Here is a 12892-nt window from a genome sequence, read left to right as displayed (position 1 = left end):
TAGGAATGTAATTAAGGGACTGTGTTTGATCAAGTTATAGACGACAGTCTTTTCATGCCGTTCTTGTTTGGCGCCTTATTTTTCTTTGCATTAAAGTTGTTAAATTGCGATGACTTTGATGTATGACTGTATTGTTGTATTGTTGCACCTCTCCCACTAGGTTGGAATATATTCTCTAACGCCAGTCGTGCGTGAACGAGAATAAGTATTTTTTCACAATCACTCACGCCCAAGTAATTTGAAGATATAAAGGACGTGGAGTGGCCTAAGTAGTTTGCGCTCCCCCTTATCACCCAGCTGGTCTGGGATCGAAACTTCCTTTAAAATAGAATATCGTTGTAACTCAAAAAAGGTAATTTGAAGATATAATTTAGACAAAGTTTACAGTGATCGACGACCCACACATGCAAGTCTTTTTCATGTCTAGTTTTATTGTTGTAATAGTCTCATGCATTGTCTCACCATATCAACATTTCACAATCGTCTGTACACATGCGATGCGAGAGTAATCCGCAGTTAAGTCTAAGCACAATTAGAAGCTAAGAAAGAAGTCAATGATGTCCCTCAGAAAAACAAATGAAAGATAGTGATTTTATAATGTAGGGACAGACCGACAATAACCTCCTTTCTTCTTCTTCTTCTGCTTTTTTTTTTATATAAAATTTTTATATTTATAATTTAAAGAAAAATAAGGTTTATGAAGGGACACGTGGGTTTCTTTTAATGGAGTGATTATAGAAGACCAGGGACTGAGCCATGCAATAAACAAAGACCAAATTAAAAGATTGACCACCCAAGGCCAAGGGTACATCCGGCTCATCCCATGTGGTTACATCAGCTATGTAGTAAGTATGAACTAACATTATCTTTGACTTCGATTAACAAAAGGAAAAGAGTATTAAAATTAAGGTTGGTGTCTCTGAGCTAATTATGACAAAATTAAGGCTAATCGGAAATGGGCAAAACTATAAACATGCTACTGGAAGCCCCTTATAGTAGCACTAAAGAATTTGTTCCATTAATTACAATAATCTTCAGAGGTAATTAGTTGGTAATACATGCGTGATGCGTCTTAAGTCCTCAGTTCTCTCGAAATGAAAGTCTTCGGTTTTACAAGTTATGTATACATACATGCGTCTATCTCTCTAATCACTGGTTATATGGTAGATTCCCCCAAAAGCCCCGGAACCCAACCCAAAGCCAACCCACTTGAAATTAATCAAACATTTTTTCACCTAACAGACTGAAGGGGACAGACTGCATCAAGCCCTACATGAGATAACGAAATGATGCTGCTACCTGCTACCTGCTACACAGAATGACAGATAATTAGCATATTTTGGTAAGTACAAAGCCAGCTATATATGTTTTCCATATGGGTCCAGCCACGTTATTTAAAAATGTGAGGGGTTTTCACCAAAGGCCCAACAACACTAAAGATCTGGATCAGCAGCCTCCAAAAAACCCAAACACAAACTCAGTTTTCTTTTCCTGATGGCATGTTTACTAATCCGTAATTGGATTATAAGGAATTGAATTAAGGATGAATTGAATTGAGGAGAATTAGATTCCGGATTCTTAATGAAGTTGTTTACTAAACCATATGGATTGTTGGGTTAAAGTAGATGACATATTTGGAATTTTGAAATTTGTGTGAGGATATAATGAGTAAAAAAGATGAATTCCTAATGGGTGAATTCTCCGGGAATTAGAATACCACCTCCCACTCAAGAATTGAATTCCTCCAAAATCAGGAATTGAATTCCTAATTTTGTGTGGGCCCCAATTCCTTGATGTGAAGTAAACGCAGGAATTCTCCATAAGCGGAATTTAATTCCTGATTAATAAACACACCATGAGAGTCGTGTGAAAGCACTTTTGTTCATAATCGCAAGCACACTAGAATATTAAAAATTCATGTGCTATTTCCTTCTCCGGAAAGCACAATAACACTATAAGAAGCACATTTACCCCACTCCCTTTTTATCCACTTACACTCCTTTTTTAGTTATAAAATGGAGTGTAAGTGGATAAAATTGGAGTGGGGAAATCACCACTAAAACCAATCTTCAGAAATTTGACGGTGAGTTTTAGAATCTCTGTATGCAACGAATCTAAACTATAATATAAACTAATCTGATTATTAAAACAAATACGAGGTTAACCTGCGTTAGACCAAAAAGAGTTACCGCCAGTCGCACTAAAACATATAATAAAACAAATAGAGTAAAAAAGGTCAAGCTAATGAAAATGCTAAATCCGTTTTCTACTACAAACACTCAAATATGTAGAACTCCAAGGACATAGATGTAAACCGGCCAAACCTGTGACTAGTATTTCCTTTGGTTAATCTCTCAAACCAGAAGTTTACATTACCATACAACTCACAGACTTTTGAACCTGAATTCCGCGATCACAAGGCTTAAGATCATTTTCTATGAAACCAAGCATGTAAGAACCTACCAAGACATTTAAGTAGGGATGATTCATTCATAAATTTATCTTTGCTTCTCGTTAATTTCCAACAAATCCATCCATTAATCATTATAGTAGAATTGGATGAATATATCTTGCAAATTGCAATGAACTAAGACAAATAGAACTTGAGAATCCAATTGACAGTGATTCTAATTATATTGTTGCCTTGCCTACATCTATGAAAGAAAGAAAGAAAGAAAACCCAGCAATAAATCCAAGAGTAAAATTACTCTCTTGAGTCTTGAGCCATGAAAGTAAAATTACCACAGCTAATGAATCCAATATGAAAAAATGGTATATATGGGGGCAATGTTCATTTTCTTCTAAAAAAGAGGGGCTTTTAGCCTTTAGCCCTTTGGGCTTCACCCAAAAGCTCCAAAATTCAACTCACCAAATTCAGTCAGACCGAAACGCGTACCTCTCAACCTTCTCGTCGTTCAGATTAATCCCAACCATGGCCTCACCCAATCCACAGCTGATCTCAGCCAGCAAATCTGGGTCGCTATAATGGGTGGAAGCCTGCACAATAGCCCTAGCCCTCCGGGCCGGGTCACCACTCTTAAACACACCCGACCCGACGAAAACCCCATCGCACCCCAACTGCATCATCAACGCCGCGTCGGCAGGCGTTGCCACGCCACCGGCGGCGAACTGCACCACCGGCAGCCTCCCGAGCTGCTTCGTCTGCATCATGAGATCGTACGGCGCCGCGATTCTCTTCGCGTACGCGAACACCTCGTCGTCGTCCATGTTCCGCAAAACCCTGATGTCCCCCATCACTTGCCGTACGTGCCTCACGGCCTCGACGATGTTCCCGGTGCCGGCCTCCCCCTTCGTCCGTATCATCGCGGCACCCTCCCGGATCCGGCGAAGCGCCTCGCCGAGGTTCCTGCAGCCGCAGACAAACGGGACGCGGAAATTGTGCTTGTTGATGTGGTGCTCGTCGTCGGCGAGGGTCAGGACTTCGCTCTCGTCCACGTAGTCGACGCCGATGGCCTCGAGGATTTGGGCCTCGACGAAGTGGCCAATGCGAGCTTTGGCCATGACGGGGATGGTGACGGAGCGCTTGATCTCCTTGATGAGCTGCGGGTCGGACATTCGGGCAACGCCACCCTGCGATCGGATGTCAGCGGGGACGCGCTCAAGGGCCATGACGGCGCATGCGCCGGCCTCCTCGGCGATGCGGGCCTGCGCGGGGTTGACGACGTCCATGATGACGCCGCCGCGGAGCATTTGGGCGAGGCCAACTTTGACGGAGAATGAGGAGGATTTGGTCGTGGTTTCGTATATGGCGCCTTTGCCGTAGACGGTGACGACGCCGCTGCTGTCAGCCATTTTTGGGAAATTGGGAAGGTGAGATCGCGAAGAAGAAGGAAGGTGGTGGAGAGTGGAGAGTAAGTGGAGAGAGAGGGGGAAGAAGAAGAAGAAGAAGATGATGATGACGACGATATGGGAAATGGAAATTGGATAAAATAATGGCTAGGGACTAGGGACTAGTTTTGATTAGTTAAATAAATCCCCAACCCCAGCTCTTAATATTTGGTCTAAATTTCCATTCTCTATTTTTGGCAACTCCAATTTTCGTTTTCTTACTCATAAAACTTTTATGATAAAAGAGAGTAAAAGAGTTGAATGGAACTTAGATTTTACTTGTAAAAGAGAGTAAAACAGTTGAATGGAACATAGGTTTTAACATGGTAATGTAAAAAATTGAATAGTGTTTAGTTTTTAAATATGGGACGTCTTTCAGACATGAAGAAGAGAAATATAATTAGATTAAGAATTAGTTGATAAATAATATTAAATTTATAATTTCCTTATTTTACTACATTAGTGTTCTTTCTTTCTTACAAGCATATAGGAATGCCTCTTTAAAAAACAAAAGCAAATAAATGTTAAAAGTTATGATTTGCCAAACTACAATGGCGAAAAAAATGTGGGTTTGGCCTTTATTATCTTCTTTTCTTCTTTTCTTCTTTCCTTCAAGTAAAGTAATGACATGGTGACCAATAATAGTTTTCAAGGGAAGAAAATAATCACAAAGTATTTTATTGTTGTATGTGTCTTTTTCCAGTCCCAAATGTTGTCCACCAATGCTATACTCTTTACACGCAAAAAAATAATTACGGGGGAAGAAAACCCTACTTCAGGGGTCATCTAAGACTACCCACCAACTAAAAACTCTATAAAATTATGATTATATAAAACTATGGCAGCATCCTAGTTTAATCGTCTCAATTCTTTTGGATTCATATCCTCCACAGCCTCCATTATTTCCTTCTTTTTCTGCCTCCATCTCTTGATGAGATTACTATCGGCCGACTGGAGAGTGCATGGGGGGCTAGCAGAAGGGTATGCAGTTGTCTTTTCAAAAAAATGCCTCTGTTTCGTGTCGGCAAGACAAATCAGGGATTCCGCACACACTTCCAGAGCAGAATCTGGAGGGACTGGCTTGAAGTCCAGTAGCTTCGAGTACTCTGTGATGAGGTGAAACATGTAATCATAGACCCGGTCCATGCTTAGGCTTTCCATAAAATCTTGCCCTCTTTGTCCTATTTCCTTAGCCTGTTTAGCCATTTGGGAATATTGTAGCCACGATTATGTTCTTTTCGTGAAAAATATAAGGTTAGCGGGGGAGAGGGGAAGGAACGGAATTGTACCATAACGATGGAAAGTGTTACACAATGAAACAACAAGAACAACATAATGTACAGCATAACTAGCAATCGATACGTACCTCAGATTGGTGTCCATGGGCCCAGTCAACAGCAGACTTTATGGACGGGCATATAGCATTGGGAGAGATAGGCCAATAGTTAACCCTAGGAATGAGACCACGGCTGAAGAAATCCTCATATTGAGGGGTTATTATTAATGCAAGAGAACCACATGATACAATATATTTCAAGCTCACGGACCAAGCATAGCCTTCTGCATAGATTTTATACCTTCAACAGGAGGAAAAGATTTGTGAGATGCAGGATCGGAGCCACATGCTAATTAGATAATAAGATAATAAATCAACGCAATATAACCATATATAACAGTTATTCATCAACCAAGAAGAAAGAGGAGTGAAAGTTTTATGGATCGTCGCAATAGTCAAGGTCCAGTTAGATAAGAAGACAGCATGCAATGAAGAATGTCTAAGTCCTCTTTGAAAGTGAAAGAATGCCCCCAAACCCAAAAGGGGAATTTTGAACTCCAAAACTATAATCTGAAAACGGCATCCTTTTTGTGTTTTGATACTAAGGAGGACGAAAAATGGCATCATTTTCATAGATAACGAAAACTGTACTTAGATAGACAAAAGCAAAAGAAAAAAATCCTCCAAGGACTACAAAACAGAGACAACAGATGATCTGTGTGACCATATATTATGCTAATAACTGATCAAGCTGCTTCTACGTAGCTAACCAGTCAGACTATCTAATGAGAATAAGATAATAGGCTATCACTTTTAGAAGCTGTGCTTACCGATGATTACACTGATTAGACAGTTTGGACTGCTCGTAACCAGCTCTTGCTTCTGCTTCCCAATCCTATAATGTATATTAGAAAGACAATGTCAGGATTGGTCCTAGGCCTATTAAATCCAGAGTTCAAGTTAAAGAGATATCAACATTTGCAATTTTTAATACAACCTGACGCATAATCTGTGCTCTCCACATCTTAGTGTCGTTACAGTTAAGTAACTCTGTACGAACAGGGGAACTAACATCTGGGTTTCCTTTCCAATACGCGAAAGGCTCCTTCTTTCTCCAACTTCTTTCCTTAGAACCCTGTTTGATATTTCGGAACTGCTCATTCCAGGGATAAATATGTAGCTCCGGCCTGTGCAGTAATCATAGACTATAAAGACAATCAGCAAAAATAAAACCATAACCAGGCATTTGAAGCCCACATAAAAGCAACATTTTCATGCTACTTAGTACAAGTTTAGCAAACTATGTCAATCCTGGAAAATTCCATTTATGACAGCGGTGATTGATCCACCTAAAACGGGGACAGCGTAAAATTGATGCAAGCATATTCCAATTTACAATTTCTTATAGCAATTCAAGCATACACAAACAAATCATAAATGTAGGTTCTTTCCCATTGAGTCAAGGGCAATGCGTATAAAACAAGCATATCTTTTTTGCTCAAAAAACAAGCATAATTACCCACATAAAAAAACTGTAAATTTGAAAAGACAACAATAATAAATGTAGAAGACAATAATCAAAGACTGATGATTCTTACCAACCCCAGAAAGACCAATCAGGAAATGGGATATCAAAGTGATCTTCATCCGTACAGTACCGGAAAAGTGGCAAAGGCATTGATTCATGCTCGGTCCGGTTAATAATGGGCTTGTCCATACAATCAAACATGATATCCACATCCGGAACCCGATCCGGGTACCTCGCAAGGAGCTGCAGCAAACCCCAAATGGTGAACATGGCTCGGCTCTGCACACAAGCCCAGTACAAATCCACATACAGCTTCCCGCCAACAATCACCACACGAAACGCAGCGTACTGCTTTGCCGCCTCCAGATGGGCCGCGGAGATCCGGGTTCGGGCCCACGGCTCCAGATCGTGGTGGATCCATCGGAAGAAATTGGGGCATTTTGGGGCTTTCGCGCTGGACGAAGGAGGACGATGCCGTTCAGGGATGTCGTTGTTTCTGTAGCGGCAAGCGAGGTAGGAGCAGTGGATGAGCTTGTAGGCTCGGTCGTGAAGGGCCTCGTCGGAAAAGGTCTTGGGAGGGAAGAGGTGCCATGGCGTTGGGTCAAGGTTGTGGCCCGCCAATGTCTTCGTCTGAGTGGCGAAGTCGTCCACCTGTTCGACAAAATGCCCAAACGAATTGAGACTGAGAAACAAGAAGAAACAATGACGACGCAGAAAACGATGCGGCGTTTAAAAACCTTGTAGACAACGACAACGAGAGAGAGGAGGGATAAGGCGACGACGGATGGAAGGATGTAAGAGGGCGAGCGAGCGGTGGCTCTTGGAGCCATAGTCCGATGAGGTGGCTGTGGATGAGTGGTGGTGGTGGTGCTGCATTGTCTTTTCTTCTGTCGCCTTGTAAATTTGTAATCGGTCGTCACCTGGGAATGGGATGAGCTCCTTGGTTTTTTGCTTCTGCTGGGACCCACTCAACAGTGGTGTGTTGCCACGTGGGTGGATTTTAATAGCTTCCTGACCCGTTTTCTCCTCGTTTGCGTTTCGCGGGAAAAATGGATGGTGTGGGACCCTCTGCGCAATAAACTGGTGATTTCATGAATCAACAACACTTTCATTTCGTACCAAGAAAATTCTTCGGACACTAAACAATAGCCTATGCAGATGTGAGTTAAGTCAATTTGTAACCGGCGAAATTGTCTTTCCTTGAAGTAGGTATGCAGTGTTCCATTCTCTTGTATTCGAGTTCGAATTCCTCATTTCATGAAAATATTTATCATAATTTAAGGGAATTACAATTTCGATGCTTGCGGTTTTGATAATTTTATTTATCTGTTTTGGTTTTGTGGGTTTATTTTTTATTTTGCCAAAGTTAAGAAGAGAAAATGAAATCTGACAAACTACCAAAGTGTCATGTAAATTCAAATAGTTTATTGTATATTGAACCCAACCTTGGTTTTTAATTTGTTTTGTTATATTTGAAGCTTGATGACCACTAAACAAAATTACCTTGATTCTTGTTTATAACAAATTGCACTTGATTCTTCTAGATTAAGCTAAATAAGATAACCAATAATAGCAGGAAAAATCTTCATCTTAAAATCGAGCGAAGGGTGTATGAAACATTTGAATCATACAAAATCAGCTCTAGTTTGTGAACAAATTACATGTGTGAGATATACACATCCGGAAAATCAAGCTACAATATTGATACAGAGAAAAATCCCAAACTTCAGAATAAGGGAAAGTAAACTGCATTATGTTGCCAACCTCCTCAAAAGCTTCATGTGAAAACCGTATGAATTGTACAAACAAAAAGAAAAGAAAGAAAAATAAGGAAAAAAGAAAAGTCTCATATTACAATAAAAATCACAACTTCATCTGTTAGTGAAAAATATCCACAATGGACCATTAAGAAGTATGGTGCAAGGGAGCTCCTACAAACTTGGCTCACTTATATACACAGCTCAGACTGTAAAGATCTTCCTCACTTTCTTCATCCTTCTACGGCATATGGGACAAGTACCCGCCTCTTCGGCAATCCTGCACGGTGAATCCACTAATTAGGATTTAGCAGAAGTTACAATGATTTGATTAATATTAGTGATTATGTTTAACAAGGTATGGTGTCTTATGTTGCACAAGAGGCATGATGTAGATTCACATACCTTGTTCCACAAGTAAAACAGGCAGCACAGTGCCCACAAGGAAGAAAGAAACAATCTCTTGGACCATCAAAGCAAATAACACAAAGACGCTGAGTATTGTTGTTATCCCCTTCATTTATTGACTTTCCTACAAGGAAACTCACTTCAAGGCTCTCTTCCAAATCTTCTTCGTTATTTGAAACAGATTCATAAGATGAACCCCAACTCAAAACATCGTCATCTTTTGGCGAAAGCAATGGGGTTTGTTCGGATTCTGCCTCCCCTGCTTGAAATTCTGTTCTGTCTTCACCAGAGTTTTGGAATATGTTACAAAATCTAAAGGCCATTAAGAGGAGCACAGTCATCACACCTATATGCAAACATAGAGGTAGGTGTTAGTAGACCTTTTCTTTTTCCTTTTTTATCAGTGTTATGAGAAGTATATGGAAGCAAACAAAAAGTAACCTGATCCAAGAAAATACATGACCCATCGCGGTCCATAAGAGAGTCTGATGTACCAGTCATCGTCAGGGACACCCTAGAAGAATCATGACTGAAGATTAAAGATACATGATTGGGATTCAAAGAATACATTTATCGTGACAAAGTATTGGAAGCTGCATTGATGACCTAAAAGGGGCAGAAGAGAAAGAAAACTAGCAAAGGAGAGTCTTTTGCATTACCTCTTTAGGACCTGGAGAAGTTATGACAACAGCACTTGTCCCCAAGAGGGAAAGCTTTAAGCTACATAATTGGTTATCTAAGGAGCATTTGTAATACGCCTCGGTTGTGTTATAAAGAACAGATTTAATGTTGAATTCCAACTCTACCTGTTGGAAGGTCAATAAAGCTGTTGATGTTTATTTATGGATATATAATTATATACAACAGGTCATGCACATTTGAATAATTACCTCAACATCCTCAGGGTTCAAGTTCCCTACTGCAATATAATAATTAGAAGACTTTGGAATTTCCTGCTGGATCTTACCACTTTCTGTGAAGAAACCAGGTTGCTTAGAACAATCTAATTGGTGCTAAAAGGGAGGATAGAGCATTGATTGATGAAGCTCACCATAAATTATATTCCAAGACAATGTTGCGTTACCATATGATGGATCCTCTATCCACTCAGCCATGCTTTCACTACCTGCAGGTTCAGATGAAAGTTTTCAATACACGAAAACACATTTGAGTTCTTCTACCACTCCCACCACCACCACCCCCCAAAAATAGAGAAGAAGACCAAAAAAACAAAAGGCTCCCCCTACGATAAGGGCTAGATAATAAACCAGCAGTAGAGACATTTGGCCTCAGGGGAAAGTGGTTTAGTTTCAAGAGCAGCAGAGGAAGCAAGACACAGAAATTGGGGAAGTTTTGAAGTGTCACTAATAGGATGCAATTTCTTTAAATGTACTTGATTATCAGTCCTAGTCTCGAGAACATATATCCAAGTTTGCATTCTTATAAAGTTATTTGATGATTGTTGGCATGACCTTTAGATGATTGTAGCAAAGAAGCTGCCACAGAACATTATTCCAATCTTCAACTAATTGATTTGACATGAAGCCTAGACCTTGATACCGTAAAGTTTAGATAACCATAGAGGAGGCACTTCAATCATAATAACAAAATTTCCCAATTTGAAGAGCAGAAGTTGGGAATTACCTTGTGCGACTACAAGCGTTAAAGGCAAGGAACTTGTGGGTTTTACACGGTAAAAAATATCTATTCTGGACCCTTTGTTTAGAAAGTATATCCATTCCTGTTACATGAAAATAAAAGAAATTTTATCCCATCAATCAAAATATATGAAAAAAAAAAAATTTTGAGTGAAGATGAGAGAAGAGGAGAAGAGAAGAAACTATAGATACTATACGGTAAATGGCAAACATCTTACCTTGTGATAATTGGCTGGCACAAGTGTATCATGTGTTTCAGTCCAAGCTATTTCAACATCCAGGGGAGGAGGTTTGTGAAATCCATATAACATTGGCCCAGGTTTTGGCTCATCAAGTTCTTGTGCCTGTTTATAGACTAAATGAGTTTACTGCACACTAACAGCTGCAGCAGAAAGGAAAAAGGAAAAAAAAAAAAAGAGGTAAAATGAGAATTATGAGATTGAATCACCTTAATGGACTGCACAAAGAAGGGATTAGGTTGTATCAGGAGTGAGCAATTCGGCCTCAATTTCAAATCGGCCGATCCATAAAAACCGAGTATCAAAGTCATGGATGCTGCGGGTGAGGAAAATCGAAACCACAAGCAATCCAAGCAAACCAAATGAGTTAGATGCTCAAGTCATTAGTAAATGAGTTCATTATGTAACAACAACAGAAGGAAAAACTTCAAAAGAAGAGAAAAAAAAAGAGAGTACAAGTTTGGCTCTTCTTGTCTGCTTGGATCATATGGGAAAAACCAATATAGCAAAATGAAAATTTTCAGATCATTTCATACCATTTATGAAAGAACCAAATGCAATCCTATCCTTAAATGCACATGGCACAAGCGAAATGGGTTGATTGGATTCTGGAATTTTTTTAATTTATTTTTTGACAAAGCAACGCCCTAAACTAGTAAAGGATGGAAAGGGAAACTGACCAAAGAACCAAAACGTGACAAGCACAACAAGGCAAGACCAAACATCATCCTTCATCTCGGATGCTGCTACATCAGACACCAACAAATTCACATGATAAGTAAAAGTCCTAGAAATCCTCTGCTGCTGCTGTTGTTGTTGTGGCTGCTGTTCAATATGATTGTGTTGGCTCTGCTCATCAGAAATATCATCCCCATTTTGAGGCCTGTGATTTTCTTCATCTTGCACCTGTGAGCTAGATGGTGAAGAAGAAGAAGAAGAAGAAGATGGAACAGAAACATGTTGACCCTGATCTGGTTCTGGGTTTTCCATTCTGAACACAAAAAATAACCAAAATTGATTCTTTGGCTGTTATTTTTATACATAGCAATTAGCAAAGAAGCAAAATTATTAAACAAAGTTATATTAATATTTTGAAAAAAAAGCACTCACCTTGAGTAATGTAGTGGAAGTAGTCGGCCATTGAAGATGGAAAGGCGGTGGTGAAGAGGCTGTGACACTCTCACCAAGAAGTCCTCTTTCTGCTTTCCTTCTTTGTTTTTTACTCCATGGGGAATGGTAGTTGGGCCGTGACGGTTAGTTTATGTGTTTTAAATGCTTGATTTTTCACTTTGGAAGTTGGTCTTGTCTTGTGGTCCCACAAAGTAGTCGGTCAACGAGCTTGAAATGGTGTGGTTGATAGGGTCCCATAATTCTTTTTGTTTATTTATTATTGTCGAACATTTTATGAATTGTCATGTTGTTTTGGATTGGTAGTTGGGGTATAATTTTCAGGGCTACATGATAGCACAACTTGAACACGATAATGCAAAGGTTAATCACAACTTCTATCCAAACCTAGTTACTTTATGAATGTTTCCATTTGCTCTTTAAGGGAAACAAAAGTTTTCCTTTTTTGGGAAATTGAATAAAGATTAAAATAAAGGTTTAAGAAAGAATATTGATCTTCCCACTCATCTTTTATCCTCTTACACTACATTTTGTTTTTAATACTTTTTATTATACCATACAAGAAAAGAGAGTGTAAGTGGACAAAAGAGAAGTGGGAAAATCAACTTTTTTTAAGAAAAGAGATATGTCAACGAGGTCTACTCCAATGAAAAATGATATTGACTTGCACACCAGTGGTCTCCTCAGATTTAGACCCTCATAACCACTAGTCTATAAGTCAATGCCCTTTTCACTAAGTTAGCAATGCTTGCATTATTCCATATAAGGAGACAATCCTCATTCCTGCAAATTACAATTTAACACATATACAAAAAAAAATCATCAAAACCACAAATTTTATTTGTTTGCACTCAGTGTCTATAATTGGAAAGTATGAGTTACTACTTTCCTTTCCAAGAGAATGCGACCACTGTTGATATTGACAACAAAAAAAAAAGAACAAATGTTGACATAAACAAAAATTATGACGCATGTAGGCCCAAATGCATCTCACCAATCAGCCCGTAGGCCCAAAACAGCTCTCAGAAATCGGCCCGTATCCATTGACA

At 39.5% G+C, this 12892-nt stretch overlaps 3 protein-coding genes across 4 annotated transcripts; all 3 read right to left on the bottom strand.

Annotated features, from left to right (window-relative positions):
• Window positions 1-2687: 2687 nt before the first annotated feature.
• On the bottom strand, window positions 2688-4047 carry LOC110758692 (putative pyridoxal 5'-phosphate synthase subunit PDX1). Its single transcript, XM_021960606.2, has one exon. It carries the CDS (start codon window positions 3811-3813, stop codon window positions 2875-2877), a length of 939 nt encoding a protein of 312 aa, XP_021816298.1. The 5' UTR covers window positions 3814-4047; the 3' UTR covers window positions 2688-2874.
• Window positions 4048-4494: 447 nt separating this feature from the next.
• On the bottom strand, window positions 4495-7617 carry LOC110758690 (O-glucosyltransferase rumi-like protein (DUF821)). Its single transcript, XM_088255717.1, has 6 exons — window positions 7391-7617; window positions 6724-7304; window positions 6123-6312; window positions 5956-6020; window positions 5216-5426; window positions 4495-5043 (listed from the first exon to the last, which is right to left on the bottom strand). Exons 1-6 carry the CDS (start codon window positions 7481-7483, stop codon window positions 4699-4701), a joined length of 1485 nt encoding a protein of 494 aa, XP_088111843.1. The 5' UTR covers window positions 7484-7617; the 3' UTR covers window positions 4495-4698.
• A 761-nt stretch (window positions 7618-8378) lies between these two features.
• On the bottom strand, window positions 8379-11956 carry LOC110758742 (E3 ubiquitin-protein ligase APD2). 2 transcript variants are annotated; one of them, XM_021960658.2, is made up of 11 exons: window positions 11826-11956; window positions 11396-11706; window positions 10925-11031; window positions 10695-10820; window positions 10463-10559; window positions 9870-9944; window positions 9709-9791; window positions 9478-9624; window positions 9260-9332; window positions 8816-9164; window positions 8379-8690 (listed from the first exon to the last, which is right to left on the bottom strand). In XM_021960658.2, exons 2-11 carry the CDS (start codon window positions 11703-11705, stop codon window positions 8615-8617), a joined length of 1443 nt encoding a protein of 480 aa, XP_021816350.2. In that variant the 5' UTR covers window position 11706; window positions 11826-11956; the 3' UTR covers window positions 8379-8614. The 2 variants fall into 2 exon arrangements, with proteins under 2 accessions (XP_021816350.2, XP_088110168.1); XM_088254042.1 differs by lacking the exon at window positions 11826-11956 and having other exon boundaries at window positions 8379-8706; window positions 11396-11803.
• Window positions 11957-12892: the final 936 nt, after the last annotated feature.

This window comes from Prunus avium, chromosome 6 (genome assembly GCF_965620075.1).
Source record: "Prunus avium chromosome 6, drPruAviu1.hap1.1, whole genome shotgun sequence".
Taxonomy (NCBI): Eukaryota; Viridiplantae; Streptophyta; class Magnoliopsida; order Rosales; family Rosaceae; genus Prunus; species Prunus avium.
Note: the sequence above shows the minus strand (reverse complement) of the source record. Positions and strands in the feature narration are given on the sequence as shown.

Excerpts from the sequence above, each read along its gene's own strand:
- LOC110758692 (XM_021960606.2), bottom strand. The coding sequence starts at position 3,813 with ATGGCTGACAGCAGCGGCGTCGTCACCGTCTACGGCAAAGGCGCCATA.
- LOC110758690 (XM_088255717.1), bottom strand. The coding sequence starts at position 7,483 with ATGGCTCCAAGAGCCACCGCTCGCTCGCCCTCTTACATCCTTCCATCC. Across the intron at positions 7,305-7,390 it reads TCGTTGTCGTTGTCTACAAG|GTGGACGACTTCGCCACTCA; the intron begins GTTTTTAAACGC and ends TTTGTCGAACAG. Across the intron at positions 5,044-5,215 it reads CCCATGGACACCAATCTGAG|GCTAAGGAAATAGGACAAAG; the intron begins GTACGTATCGAT and ends ATGGCTAAACAG.
- LOC110758742 (XM_021960658.2), bottom strand. The coding sequence starts at position 11,705 with ATGGAAAACCCAGAACCAGATCAGGGTCAACATGTTTCTGTTCCATCT. Across the intron at positions 9,945-10,462 it reads AACGCTTGTAGTCGCACAAG|GTAGTGAAAGCATGGCTGAG; the intron begins GTAATTCCCAAC and ends CTGAACCTGCAG. Across the intron at positions 9,333-9,477 it reads CTTCTCCAGGTCCTAAAGAG|GGTGTCCCTGACGATGACTG; the intron begins GTAATGCAAAAG and ends TGATTCTTCTAG.